General features: G+C 59.6%; 4 protein-coding genes across 4 annotated transcripts; 2 read left to right on the top strand and 2 right to left on the bottom strand.

Moving 5' to 3' along the window:
* Positions 1–3,303: 3,303 nt before the first annotated feature.
* On the bottom strand, positions 3,304–5,070 carry BXZ73DRAFT_91272 (uncharacterized protein; the record flags this gene model as incomplete). The annotated part of the gene is made up of 8 exons (XM_048025921.1): positions 3,304–3,351; positions 3,405–3,622; positions 3,685–3,781; positions 3,825–4,175; positions 4,234–4,272; positions 4,337–4,383; positions 4,472–4,857; positions 4,970–5,070. The coding sequence occupies 8 exons, from the start codon at positions 5,068–5,070 to the stop codon at positions 3,304–3,306; spliced, it is 1,287 nt and encodes a 428-aa protein (XP_047875560.1).
* A 329-nt stretch (positions 5,071–5,399) lies between these two features.
* On the bottom strand, positions 5,400–8,765 carry BXZ73DRAFT_50598 (mitochondrial Rho 1; the record flags this gene model as incomplete). The annotated part of the gene is made up of 14 exons (XM_048020467.1): positions 5,400–5,616; positions 5,701–5,825; positions 5,888–5,959; positions 6,019–6,150; positions 6,419–6,716; positions 6,781–7,014; positions 7,066–7,295; positions 7,355–7,456; positions 7,515–7,634; positions 7,688–7,789; positions 7,840–7,982; positions 8,420–8,501; positions 8,580–8,638; positions 8,729–8,765. The coding sequence occupies 14 exons, from the start codon at positions 8,763–8,765 to the stop codon at positions 5,400–5,402; spliced, it is 1,953 nt and encodes a 650-aa protein (XP_047875559.1).
* Positions 8,766–9,244: 479 nt separating this feature from the next.
* BXZ73DRAFT_50522 (uncharacterized protein) lies at positions 9,245–10,879 on the top strand (the record flags this gene model as incomplete). Its single annotated transcript, XM_048020450.1, has 3 exons — positions 9,245–9,352; positions 9,509–9,609; positions 9,673–10,879. The coding sequence occupies 3 exons, from the start codon at positions 9,245–9,247 to the stop codon at positions 10,877–10,879; spliced, it is 1,416 nt and encodes a 471-aa protein (XP_047875558.1).
* Positions 10,880–11,127: 248 nt separating this feature from the next.
* BXZ73DRAFT_91269 (C-3 sterol dehydrogenase) lies at positions 11,128–12,636 on the top strand (the record flags this gene model as incomplete). The annotated part of the gene is made up of 4 exons (XM_048025920.1): positions 11,128–11,319; positions 11,391–11,716; positions 11,788–12,529; positions 12,580–12,636. 4 exons carry the CDS (start codon positions 11,128–11,130, stop codon positions 12,634–12,636), a joined length of 1,317 nt encoding a protein of 438 aa, XP_047875557.1.
* Positions 12,637–13,426: the final 790 nt, after the last annotated feature.

Here is a 13,426-nt window from a genome sequence, read left to right as displayed (position 1 = left end):
TCGTTCGTCCGTCATCCGTCTGTTCTCGTTGCTGTTCTCCATGCTTTCGCTCACGTCTTCTTCGAGGGTCCACCATTTGTCTCCCACCATAGCGTTTGTAGATACAACGCACCTCTCCCTCCATACAGCCTCGACTGTACGTGCCGCCCTCCCACCGTCCGACCCGTCCTGCGTCTTGTCCCGATGGTCATTATACTTTATTTTACCACACGGACTATTAATAGCCGGAGGTCGCGGTGCGCGCCACCCTCGCGAGCTATGGACCCTTCGAATTCATCCCTACCTTCCCGCTTCCTCGCCCTTGGGACTCGCCACCACCGCCCGAGCGGCCCTCGCGTCCGTCCTCTCGTTTCCCAACACACAGCACAGCCGCTACAACCGCCCAGCCCACTCCCGACTCGTGCGCGGCGCGCTCGACATCCCGACGCGCCAGCCGTGTTCCGCCTCGACTCTCACCCCGCTACGACTCGGGCATGTGCAACGACCCCGGACAAGACGACTACACGCATGCGCGCTCGCACCCCGAACGGCTCCGCAGCACACGGTGCTCTCTGGACAGGCCGCTCCAACGATCTCCCAGCGCTCCTGCTGGGTCTGCGCGCAGACCACCGCTTTCGGCTCCCCGCCTCGCACGCACCCACGTCCACAAAATGCGCTGGTGTGCATTCGACGCCCAGAGGGTGTCCGACGTTCCCGCACTGGCGACTCCTCCCTTCGAGGACGTTCCACCATCCCCTCCCGTCCTCGTCGTGGATGCGCTGGAAGCTTCGTGCCATCCCTCCCGCCCTCGGCCTCAGTCCCCCTCGTCCCTGGCTCGCCCCACGTCCTCGTCCCTCTCCTCCACGTCCCTTCGCGCCCTGTACTCGTCTCGGTCCCTTTCTAAAATCGCCCGTCCACCCCATTTCGTTATGTTTCCCCCATTGTCTCTCCCGGTCCTCATCCCCGCCGCCTGTCCGTCACACCCGCCCCGGCTCACACACTCACCGCACGCAAGCCTCGCACCCTCCCCCGCCCGTCCAGGACACCCAACTCGCCGTCCAGCGTGGCTCGGCGCCCCACGTTCTCTCGTCCGCCCAGCACGGTCCCCCACCCCGTCGGGGCACCGTCCCGCCACTTCGTTTAATTATGCTGCATGTCCCGTATTCCCCCCCTCCCTCGAGCCCGTCTGGCATCTTGAGAGTCTCACTAGGTATTACTGTGGCCCGCCCGTCGTCCCCCCCGCGTCGTGGCGTACTGTACCGTACGCACGCTGCCGTCGACGCGTGCGTGCATGGCTAGCTACGAGTGCTTGCTGCGTTTGCGTGGTCCGCCGGAGACCGGAATGACAAGTACATAGTCATGCGTCTGTCGCTCGTCCGCTCCGTGTGTGAACACTCGAGTTCCGAGTTCATTCGGTCTGCGCGTGGGACGCTGCAAGGTCGTCGGGGTGCGCTTGTCGTCGGGTCCGGGATGGGCGAGGAGTGCGCATGCATACCGTCCGAATGTTGCCCGCGACAGGCATTTATCGTCGGCCTCCGTAACCCGGACGTTTTACAAGTGTTTCTTCTCCTCCTTCTTCTCCTTCCGGCGCCGGATGCCGCGCCGTTCTCGAGCCCGTCGATCGCTCGGCCGGCACCGGCGTGGCGCCATCTTGAACGACTCGCGAAGACCCTCGGAATCCCGGACGGAACCCACAATGCCCGCCGCGCCGCCGACGTTTAATTATACGTATGTAGCGCCATCTGGCGCACGGCCACACGTCCCCGTTCGTCCGCGAGGAGTCCTCGGACGGCGCCGACGCACGCGCGCATCTCGCACGCCCGTCAGTGGTATCGGTCACGTAAGTGCAGCGTGCGAGCGAGGGGCGATGACGTCTGCGGAATCCGGACGATAGAAGGGCTGCCAATGTAGGAGAAATTAGACTGCGGGACGAACCCGTCGTGATCCCAGCACGGTCGACAGAGACGATCGATGTTGCGACGCCCTCAGCCGGCCTATGCTCGCCGCTCTAGCCACGCGATCGCAGCGGTCGTCCCGGAACGGCCCAGCTGGCTGCGCCATGCAGGATCCGTAGTCCGAGGTCGAATGCATGCGGTGCGGTACGCGCTCGCGAGCCCGGCCCATATGTGCGCGACGGCGCGGCCCACCGTGTACGCCCGCAAAGCTGTAAGTACATGCATTCGTCCCGTCGTGGTAGCAGCCCCTATCCGTCGTGTTGAACCACCTCGCCTCTTCGGCGCCGCGGTGATAACGGCCTACAGGGCGCGGAGAGCTTGTTTGAAGCCTCGCCGCGTCCGAAGGCCCCGCTTCAGGCCTCAGGTTCAGCCTACACTACGTACGCGTGCAGCGTGCAGACAATATTCACGCCAATTCACCGGTGCTTCAAGGCTCCGCCCCGCCGCGGCCCTCCACCGTTTGACGTTCTGTCAAGAGCTCTCCGCGAGATAATTCACGGCGGCGGCGAGCGTGACGGAGCGCCCGCGCTCGGTGGACCTGGACCTGTTATGACAAAGGGAGTGCCCGAGGCGCATTGGCTTTTGCTTGTAAGGATGCCGTTGCCGGCGGGCCTCTGCCCATGTGTGATACAGATCTAGAGCCCCTTTCCAGCGCGCGCAGTGCGCGGTGCGTATCTCGACGTCGCCGCCGCCGGGTTGCTAGGGAGTTGGTGCAGACAAGCACCAGATGCACGGATTCGAGGTCGAGGCGAAGCGGAGTGCTGCAGGCCCAGAGCCGCGAGGCGACCGAGAGGCAGCGATAGAATCGGAAAATGTCTGTACGCAAGTACCATACATTACTCCTGAGAGCGTCTACTTGTACATTGAGCCGGGTGTAAGGTGGATATTCACTAGGAGGGGCGCATTGGTCGGTGGTCGTACAGGTACTATGGGTGCCGGGGCACGGTACTTTCACGATAGTAGAGAGTCACATATGATGATGCGGAGAGGAGAGACGATGATGCGAGCGAACTAGAGGATCCGAGTGTGGCGATGCACAGCATGTGCGTTCAGAGCACGGTCGTAAGCTATGAGAGGGGGAATGAGATACAGGTGAAGGCAAGGGAAAGGCTAGGGTGGGGGTAAGGGATGAAGCGCGACCAGCACTGCAGCGTGCACCGCGAGCCGTCGTTCAGAGGGAGAGCAGGTACGACAAGGTAAGTTCCGACGTCTGCGGCTCGAGCGGGAACCAAGTGGGAACCAAGTGAGCTTGGACATGGTGCGAGGTAAGAATACATATGATGCAACGGGGAGACTAACTAACATACTACAAGCGATAACCGTGGGGAACGTACGAGGGCCGAGGAAGCTGGGACACGGCAAGCGCTGCTCACATGCGGGTACTTCTCCAGGCGCTCTGCATCGCAATCCGCCTCGCCTGCACGTTCAAGCGAATCAGCAGCGATCTTCGCGACGCAATAGGCAACGTACCTGATCGAGCGTGATCGAGTCTTCTCTCAGCTCGACCTTCTGCCGCCCATTATCCTCGTCCTCGTCGTCATCATCATCGAACGTCCCCACTCGTCCGTTCGTGCGCATACCGCCGAACGCAGCCTTGCCTCCGGCGAGTGAGAACGGCGTTGACTGCACTGCGGTGCCGAACACGCTTGCTGTCGGGGACGCCCCGAAGGCCTTGAAGTCGGTGACGACTTTGCGCGGCGGCGAGGAAGGAGGAGAAGCAGGGGGCTTCGGTGCCGCCCGTCCGGAGGACGAGGGGCGTAGGGTGATCCGTAGTATGAGCTCCGTGATGACGACATCCGCGCGTGGAGATACTTGTCTGTGAAGCGCGTCCCGGGACCTGATGCGAACTGAAGTCGGCATGGGGGCGCGAACGCAAGGTGAAACACGTACTCTCTGGAGATGCGGGCGCGCTTCTGCGAGGGTGCGTGCGTTCATGTAGGTATCGACGTTGTGCTTCGCCTCCGGAGAGTCGCGGTAGATGCTCTCGATGACGACCTTTTTCGTGCTTTCGTTGCGGAGCAGCAGGCGTTCGTGCAGTTCGCGGGCAACGTCGTCGACGCTTTCGTTGTTGCCCAATATCCGCTGAGACACGGCCTGGCCGACCTCTCGTACGAGGCGTTCCATGTCGAGGTTTTCGAGGACACTGCCGACGATGGCGTGCGTCAATAGATCCGCGGTAGTGAGAGGAAGCATGAGGCCTGAGGTGATATTCGTGATTGCTTGGTAGAAGTCCGTCGCGTACTGTCGTCCGAAACGCGTTCAGCTCCATAAGCGCAAGAGCAACAATCCCACGACTTACCGAGTAGCCGCTGAGCGCAGGCTCGCAGGCGACGAAAAACTGCGTTCGGACAGTCAGCTTTTCGCGAAAATGAGGCCGCAATCGATCTGCGGGGGTGACGCACCAGGGTAATGCCCCTGCTCGCCATCTCTCGCGCAATCTGCAGGGATCCTGGCCATCGGGCGATCCGTCGTCGAAACCTGGGGTGCAAACGTTGTCAAGCCTCACGTGCGGGACAAAGAGAAGGGATTGAGTTCACCGTCTCCGTACTCGCCGATGCCGTGCGGAGGCGCGTCGGCGATGAGGACGACCATCTTGCTCGCCGTTGGCCGCCACTCCATGGTGAGCGCCTGGTGGAGAGCGGCGGTCACCGCTTCCGGGCCATCGCCTCCACCGGACGCGTAGAGAGTCGAGAGGTCCTTGTGGACCTGGGAGATGTCGGACGAGAAGCCGAAGTTGCGGGTGACGTAAGTGTGGTCTTGCGGGGGGTGGTCGCGGTAGGCAACGAGACCGATGCGGAGGTCGTCGCGGGTCTGGAGCTTGCCGGACTCGTAGATGTGGTTGCAGATCTCCTCAATGTTCTTGGTGGCGGAGGCAATGTAGCTGCCCTGGCTGCCCGTACAGTCCTGCACGAACACAAGGTCGCTAGAGGACGGGGTGCGTCAGTGAACATGGACCGGGGTGGTCCAGGGGTCGGCGGCATCGGGGGGTGTGAAAGAAGGGTCGGCGGAGAAGCTCAAAAGGAAAAAGAGCGTACAGCATCTTGCGGTTCTCGTCTACCATCTGCGGAGGCACCGGCGTAGGCTCGAACGCAGGCTCGAGTCCACCAGTGCCAGACATGTCCATGTCTTCATCCATGGCGAGAGCGGGGCGTGCCGGATCGGTTCAGGGGCTTGGGTGGGGGTCAGACAATTCAGCGTGCACACGGAACGTGCGGGGTGCTCGCGACGGGCAGACTCAAGTGGATGGCGGGAGAGGAGAAGGTGTATTGGGAGGGGACGGGAGCAGGCCACAGACCAGCTCGGGCACGGGCGCTGACGCCACGCCCCCGCCGTGCGCCTCGGCTCGATTATCGGATCTACCCGCACGGCGCCTCCCCCGATGGCCCCGCCCAACGCCCAAGGCGGACTCAAACGGCGGCCCTCTGTCCCATACCAGAATCCAGATCGCCAGAGGTACGCTAGATACTACAGCTCTCGTCGACCACCAACAAACAGCCACGCCAACCACTGGCTCGCGCTCCATGTGCCCCCTGGGCCCGTCCCGCCTGGTCGCACAAATGTCCGGTACACGAGATACAGCCCCGCAGACACCCCTCCCACCGCAGACGCGATCTTGAGGTACATCCGCAGGCGCGCCGTCGCCGACAACGCACGATCGGCCCCTCCAGGAATGGCCGAGTTCCTGTTGCAGCGCACATCGCGAGTAGTGAGAAACACGTGGTAGTGCGCAGCACAACACGCTGTGATCGCTCGGAGAGAGACGTACGGGTTCATGGCCACCTTGCACACGGCGTGGAACACGTCCGCGATCTGCCCAGTCTTTACGCTGACCGCGATGGGCACTTGCAGCTGCAACCGTCGGCAGTAGACATCTGGTTGCACCTCGTGTCGCTGCATGCCAGCCACGTTGCCGTTAGGCTTCTGACGCGGACGACAGGCAACACGGCACTCACCTGCAATGCGAGGTCTAGGTCCGACTTCGTGGCCACGAACAACGTCGGCATGTGGTCAAGACTGTATTGTTGCTACGGACAGATGAGCGTCCATCCACCACGCGGCCACTGCTCTTAGCCAAAACACGCACCCGCAAATTGCTGATGTACGAGAACGAGTTGGTGTCGCTCGAGTCGTGCACATACACGATGACATCCGCGAGATCGGACTTCTTCGGATTTCGAAGCGTTTCTGCTTCGTACTTGGAGCCAAACTCTTGCAACTGTAGAAGAGAAAGTCAGAATCAGACTTCACGCTCTGCATCCACACCAAGGTAATATCTGGGTGTCGCATCTCTCGCCAAATCCTTCCACGTGCTTGACCACGCGGACGGACACCGCGTGTCAGACTAGCTTGTACGGTGTGTGAGAGTGTACAAAGGTGTACAAGCACGTCACCCGGCAATATATGTGATTGACACTATGCACACGGTACTAGAACGAAGTCCACAGGATCATCGCAAAAGCACCGACAGAAAAGATCACACATACCACGAGGTACTTCTCTGACCCGTCGATGTCCACCGAGTTCACGACACTGTTCATCTTCTTCGTTGGCTCGTACACTGGACTGAACGGCTTGCCCGCAAACGCGCGGAGGAGAGACGTCTTGCCAGAGCCGGCCGCACCGCAGAAGTAGCAGAGGAACACGTTCCGTGCCGACTTGCCCTTTCTCCGATCGACCTTTCGTGGCCGCGTGACCACCAATGCGTCGGTCCGGGGTTCTTCTGGGTAACCGAGATATGCCAGATACGCCAGAGTAGTCTTGTACTCGAGCAATGTCGTCATACTGATCCCGGTGGTGTTTTTTTTCACTTCCAAAGAAGCATCGATTCGTTGTAAGATTTACTCACCTCCACTGCGCTAGCCAGCCCTGCAGAGTGACTGCTCCGGTGTCATCGGCGACTGTGGTGTCAGGGAACTTCTGGCCGGCCCATGGGTTCCCGGGCGACGTGCTAAAGAGTTCATCGAGTTCCTCCTTGTTCAGCGCGCCGTCTTGGTCCTTGTCAAAGTTCTCAAAGACATTCGTGAGGAAGCGGTACCCTTTCGGGCTGAGTTCGACAGAACAGTCATGAGGAACGTCAAACCTGCGGGCGATGAATACTGCATCCGGGCAAGACATGAGGTGGGAAGCGTACTTCGGATAGAGGAAATCTTCCGTCAATCGGAGGTCTTCGCCGTATCCGAACTGCCTCAATACTGTCCACGTTGTCTCCAATCGTCCGCGCTGAATGAAGATCGTGTGCAGATAGAGGAATCCCTCCTCGGTCAGGCCGTTGTCACGGACGCCGCCCTCCGAATGCTGTCGGACCATGTCTTGAATGCCTTCAAGCTCTTGGGCCTGTAATGGGGCATCGAAGCATTTCCGCTATCATAGCAGCTGTCGGTTCAAATACATGCGCGTACATGTCCAGATTGACTGCTCACCTGGAACTCGTTGAGCTCTGCGGCGTCAAGGATGCTATCCTTGTTCGCATCACACAGTTTGAATATTCGACGTAGAGCAGAGACACAGTCTTTCTTGAGAACCTGACTTGTCCTCAGTCGTTAGCGTTCAATCAGGCCTGATGGGGAGAATGGTACTGACATGATCTCTTGAGTCGTAAAGTGGCGCGGTCGGGTGCAGCACGGCTTTCTGGGCAAAGTAAAACACTTCTGACACGTTCAAGGGCATTTGTGCAGAGCATTCCACGCAGGTCTCTACTTCCTGACAATTCGGTTGAATGGTTGCACATAGACAAGAAATTAGAGCATGCTCACCTTGAATTCATTCATGATGGGTATAATCTCCTCCTCTAACGCTTCATTTGTGACCTCTCCTCCTCGTAGATCTATTTTGTTGCCGACCAGAATTACGGGGACCTGTGTGGCGTTGTGGCGGAGTAGGTGCGATATCCTACGAGAGCACGTACGTTCACCCCGAGCTGTTTGAAGTAAGGTAGCCAATATGTGGGTATTCGGTCGAAAGAGTTGGGATTGTCGATAGAATACACGACACAGATGACATGCGCTTTGCGGATCTCGGTCTCCAGATGTTGCCGGTCGTTCGGTCCGTCTGTCCAAGTCCACATAAGCAAGCAGATTGGAAGAGAACCACATGAATGGTAGAATCAACCACCGACAGACAAATTCATTCCGTCGGGCCCGTCCATTGCCAGTCAACGGTATGTCATCGCAAAATGCGTCGGCGACAAGACCTGACCGATCCAAGGAGCCACTGAGACAGAAGGATAGTATGGCGGCGTGACTTGTGGCGAGCCCATTGTCCCGTTTTGGTGAAGAACCACCACAGCTCGTCACAAGTCATACACGCAAAGCTCATGAGTAGCTTGGGGAGTTCATGGTTCTTGCGAGAGGAAGTGGGATGATAGGGCTGCAGCAAACACCGTTATACCTATGATCCCACTCCCTCACAGGATAGATCGCCCAATATGGATAGTATGGAGGGGAGCTTGAAGGCGGCGCCATGCAGAAACAGAAGAACGAACGTACTGCCAGAGTCAACGATGTATGTAGTCACATTCTCCGGAGTAACCTCCGGAGGAATGGTCACCTCCGGGACGATGTGTTGCACCTATACGCGTGGAATGGGAGAGCCAGCGTTTAACTAACGTGAACGCCAGCGATGAACGCGCAGCTGAGTCGTACGTACGCGCGGCACGAAGGCTTCCTTGATGAGGGAAGTGACGATGGTGCTCTTTCCGACGCTCTCTGTACAGTTTCAAACCATATCTCAGTTACGGTTTCAACAATACAACCCTCGGTGGGCTCGCGTGCGGGACGAAACGGAATGAAACTCACCATCGCCAACGAGGAGTATCCGCACATCTCTGCGCATGGCCACGGAGATGGCAGGAGGTGAGCCGGGGAGATTACTAGGATGTAGTAGAAGGTAAAGTAAGAGTGCGTCTCGTCTCGGCCGTCCACGGGCCCCGATCCCGCTACGGCGGCTACGCGCATGCGAAACGCTCGCGCGGTTGCCGCTGGCCCGCGACGGGGGCGTCCGTGTAGCCTGTGCAAGCGGGTCGGCTGCAGCGCTGACTTCCAACTCCCTCTGATCCTCCCGGCTCTGGAAGGACACATTCACCCTTCCGGCGTCATCTATCGTTTCGTGGCCGCCGCCCACACGCCAACGCATTCACAGTTCAATCTGCGGTCTCTTCGCGCGGTGTCGGAACTCAAGAAACCCCTTTGCGAATCGTTCGTCTAGGCAACATATAAGCGAGTTCGCAGCGGCACACCTCCCTATCCCCTCGATCTCAGCGCGACCCGCGATACCCCCCACCGTCCCTATCGTTTCCCTGCCCGGTGCTGTCGATGCGGCCCCACTCGCTACCCAGTGACATCTGGATCTCCGTCTTGCAATACCTGTCCGTAGGCGAATTAGCCAATCTCTCGAGTGCGGCGAAGTATTTCCACGCCTTGGTACGTTGCTACTCCTCTTGCGATCTGTGATACAGCACTTCCCTGTTTGATGTCGCGGGGCACGGCCTGCTTCGTGATGAGATCTCGATCGCACCCAGTCCAAGCATGCACTCTCCAATGCATATATCACTGGGTACTTAACCTGGTGCTTTTCAGATCCATGAATACGGATGGAAATTATACCTCAGGAACACACCTCGCAAGACGTGGAGTCTCTTCAAGTCGATGCAGCTCTGGAGCGCTCATGCGTCCGTCCGGTGCGTATTTCCGTTCTTCACGTCTCCAGCCACCAAGAAATGACGGTGTCATTGTTCCTGCAGCTATCACACCGAAGTGGATCGCAACTGGGCAAGACCGCATTTTGTCGCACGACCTTTATCCTCGAAGTGGCAAGGGAAACTCCAGCCGCAAATGGCCATCAATAAGTCTCGATTATTCGTTGCGGCGGGGAGCACCATATATTCCTATACGTTCGGACACTCCGACGAGGGGCGTACACCAGGAATCCAGTTTGAATGCGCGTATATGACCCACAAGGTTGTCCAAGCCTCCCGTGATATCACAAGCATCCAGTGCGTCCCAGACGGAGGATTCGATCGTACCGTCTACGTCGGATATGCGGACGGCACGCTCGAGCGGATCGTTCTGCCTGCCTGCAAACTCGGTGCTCCGCCTGCCGTCATTCACCTCGAATCCAACCACCGCGAGAAGCGGCCATACCACGGCACGGATATCGTCGAGAGCATTTCCGCAAACAAGCATCATCTCCTCTCCCTTTCCTGTAACGGCTTCGCCGCATTCTTTACTGACTCCGGCACGGACTCTCCGCCGCAATTCTTGGAGCTCAACGTCCGCGGCTGGACCACGCACCTCTCGGACCGCTACGCCTTCCTCGGAACATCCTCGCTCACCCCACTCATGGTCTACACCATCAACGAGTCCAGACTCTCCGCACAACCGGCCCACGTCCTGACGAGTTCCACCCACGACGACCGCCCGCGCGCATCGGCTGTGTACGGCATCAGCTCCGCGCCGCCCTCCTCACCCTGGGGCTCCTCAGACCGTGTCGTCCTCTCCGGCTGGTACGACGGCGTCGTGAACGTCCACGACCTCCGCTCCGCGCGCCGCGACGGTGCGGGCGCGCTCTACCCGGTGATGAGCATGTGCGACCCGTGGCTGCCCGAGCCGATCTACGACGTGACCGCCGGAGGAAGCAGCGGGTGCCACGTCGCGGCGGGCACCGCGCGGCACTCCCTCGTCGCGTTCTGGGACGTGCGCGCGGCGCGGAGGGGCTGGAGCGTGCACGCGCCGGGCAACGACCCGTCGCCGGTGTATTCGGTCGTGCTCGAGAGCTCGCGCCTGTTCGGTGCAACGCAGAGCCGGCCGTTCGTCTTGGACTTTGGGCCTGGGGCGAGGGCGGACGTGTACCCGCAGTTGACGCGTCCGCCGAAGGAGGAAGGGTTAAAGAAGAGGGACGGCAGCGGGGTCGGATTCTACGTGACGCGGTACGGACATTCGCGCGCGTAGTGGTAGGCATAGATATGTTGTAACAGTGCTTTTATCGAGTAGATGTGGGCTCGTGCTCTCAAGACGTTGTGTGTATGCGCCCAACACACGACACCTCGGAACTCCGGCGGGCCGAGCGAGCGTCACGAATGGTCAGCTGACGCACAGAAATACGCGCGAGCCTCAGACCACGTCCGAATTACTGTGCCTGCCACAAGGCCAGCATTCCTCCTCTTCTCTCCTCGTCCCCCCTGTGCTCGGTCCGCATCATGGCCTCAAGCTCAAAGGATGTGTACTTGGTTATCGGTGGCAGCGGTTTCCTCGGCCGACATGTAGTGGAAGCTCTGCTCGCGCGCGGCGACGCCGTTTCCGTTTTCGACATCGTCCAGCGGCATCACGACGTCCCGTTCTACTCTGGAGACATTAGCGAGGAGGAGCAAGTCTCGGATGCGCTGCGCAAGGTATTTCCGCTTTATCTATTCCCTTTGGCCTACCCGAACCTCCCATGTCTAAACATGACCTTTATTCACAGAGCGGTGCGACATGCATCATCCACACCGCATCACCGCTACACGGCATGGACGACCCTGCACTGTACTGGAAAGTAAATGTGGACGGCACACAAGCTGTCATCAACGCCGCCGTTGCAAATGGCGTCCCCAAACTTGTCTACACATCCTCGGCAGGTGTAGTGTTCAACGGACAGGATCTCATCGACGTTGATGAGCGTATACCACAACTGGAGAAGGCCATGGACCCCTACAATGAGTCGAAGGCCAAGGCGGAGGAGATCGTGCTTGCGGCGAACGGGAAGGGCGGTCTTTACACGGTCGCGTTGCGTCCAGCAGGAATCTTCGGGTACGTCCCCTCATTGCGCGTGGCGGCTAGCGTGTAGCGAGGCCGTCTGACGCTCATCCCCCCTTATCCAGCCCCGGCGACCGCCAGTTCCTCCACGGCCTCTTCCAGGTGTGGCAGCGCGGCCAGAGTCACATTCAGGTCGGCGACAACACCAACCTCTTCGATTGGACGTACGTGGGCAACTGCGCTTATGCCCACCTGCTCGCCGCGGACCGCCTCGGGCCCTCCTCCCCAGAGGAAATTGCAGCAATGCGCGCCAGCCTCGCCGCCGCCCTCCCGCCCGTCAGTGCAACGCTGCCGCGGCGACGGATCCCCACGTCGCTCGCACGCCCACTTGGACCCTACGTGACCCCACCCCCCGACGCGGACGCGATCCGCGCACGCTGGGAGGACCCTGAGTACGAGCCCTCGGTGCCGCGGCCAGCGGTGCGGGGCAAGTTCGATCAGTTCACGGAGGCTGCGCTCGCGCGGGATGGCGAGGGCTCGCTGGCCGTCGCCGGCCAGGCGTTCTTCATCGCGAATGGGGAGCCGGTGGCCTTCTGGGACATGCCGCAGCTGGTGTGCAAGTTCTTCGACGAGCACTTCGAGCGGCCGAACAACAAGCGGCGGCTCGTCCTTCCCCAGGCCGTCGGTCTCGCGCTCGCCAGTGCGGCAGAGTGGTGGGCGTGGCTGATCGGGAAGGAGCCGGGCTTTACGCGGTATCGGGTTACCTTCAGCTGCGCGTGGCGTTGTTTCAACATCGAGCGGACGAGGAGGGTGTTGGGATACGAGCCGCAGGTGGGGCTCGAGGAGGGTCTGAAGAGGACTTTTGAGGTGCGTTCTGCCTTCTTGCTTCCCGACTCCTTTCCTGACGCCGCTTGCAGTGGTGGGTGGCCGAACGCGCGAGGAACGCGGAGAAGATTTCGGAGAAGAAGGCGTAAAAGGCTGCCACCGCTTGATTCACGGTTATGCCATGCTTCCGAGATACATTATGTGGGCCCTGGGTGCTCGATCATACCCTTAGTAAGAGAGTGTTCGACGCTCCTATGATATCATGTCGCGTCGTGTATTGCATATGACACTCTGTCAGAGTGTCCATCGACTAGAAACCGTTCGAGATTCTAGCCCCTTCGCTCAAGACGAAAAAAAGTTGAAGATGTTTACATGCATGGAACCAGATGTGAATGAGCACGTACATTCCACTAGCAGGGCGTCTCCTTCCTCTACGTCGTACAGTGAGTGGCCAAGGAAACAGCGCTCGTCGAGCAGTGCGGGGGTGCCGACTATTCGCCGAGGTCCGTGGCCTCCGACTCCAACAGAGTTCGAGGACGGGTGCCGGTGAGCCCTTGAGTCCAGGCGCCCGGACCGTCAACTTGCACCCATTCCACCATCCTATGGACACTGTCGTGCACCCTCCCGCCCTATTGCTGAAAATGAACGGAACGCTGCGCATTTTGGACGACGATATCCTTGTCGACGTCTTGTTTCATGTTCTTCGATCCGCAAACGGCAATACCCGTGCTTCCAGACTCTTTCCCCTGTTGCTGACTTGCAAGTGGGTACGCGGTCTCTGCATGCCCATTTTGTTCAGAGTACTCCCCATCACCAAGGGGTGGTCTCAACGGTTCCTCCCACAATCTCTCTGGCCGTTTGTACGGTGGGTCTCGACTCTTTACTTCCGTGGTGTTGAATGTGGTACATTGATTGCTTTTCTCCAGCGTCCTCTGTCTC

This window comes from Epithele typhae (genome assembly GCF_022376455.1).
Source record: "Epithele typhae strain CBS 203.58 chromosome Unknown BXZ73scaffold_42, whole genome shotgun sequence".
NCBI lineage: Eukaryota > Fungi > Basidiomycota > Agaricomycetes > Polyporales > Epitheliaceae > Epithele > Epithele typhae.
This window is presented reverse-complemented; position numbering and strand designations above follow the sequence as displayed.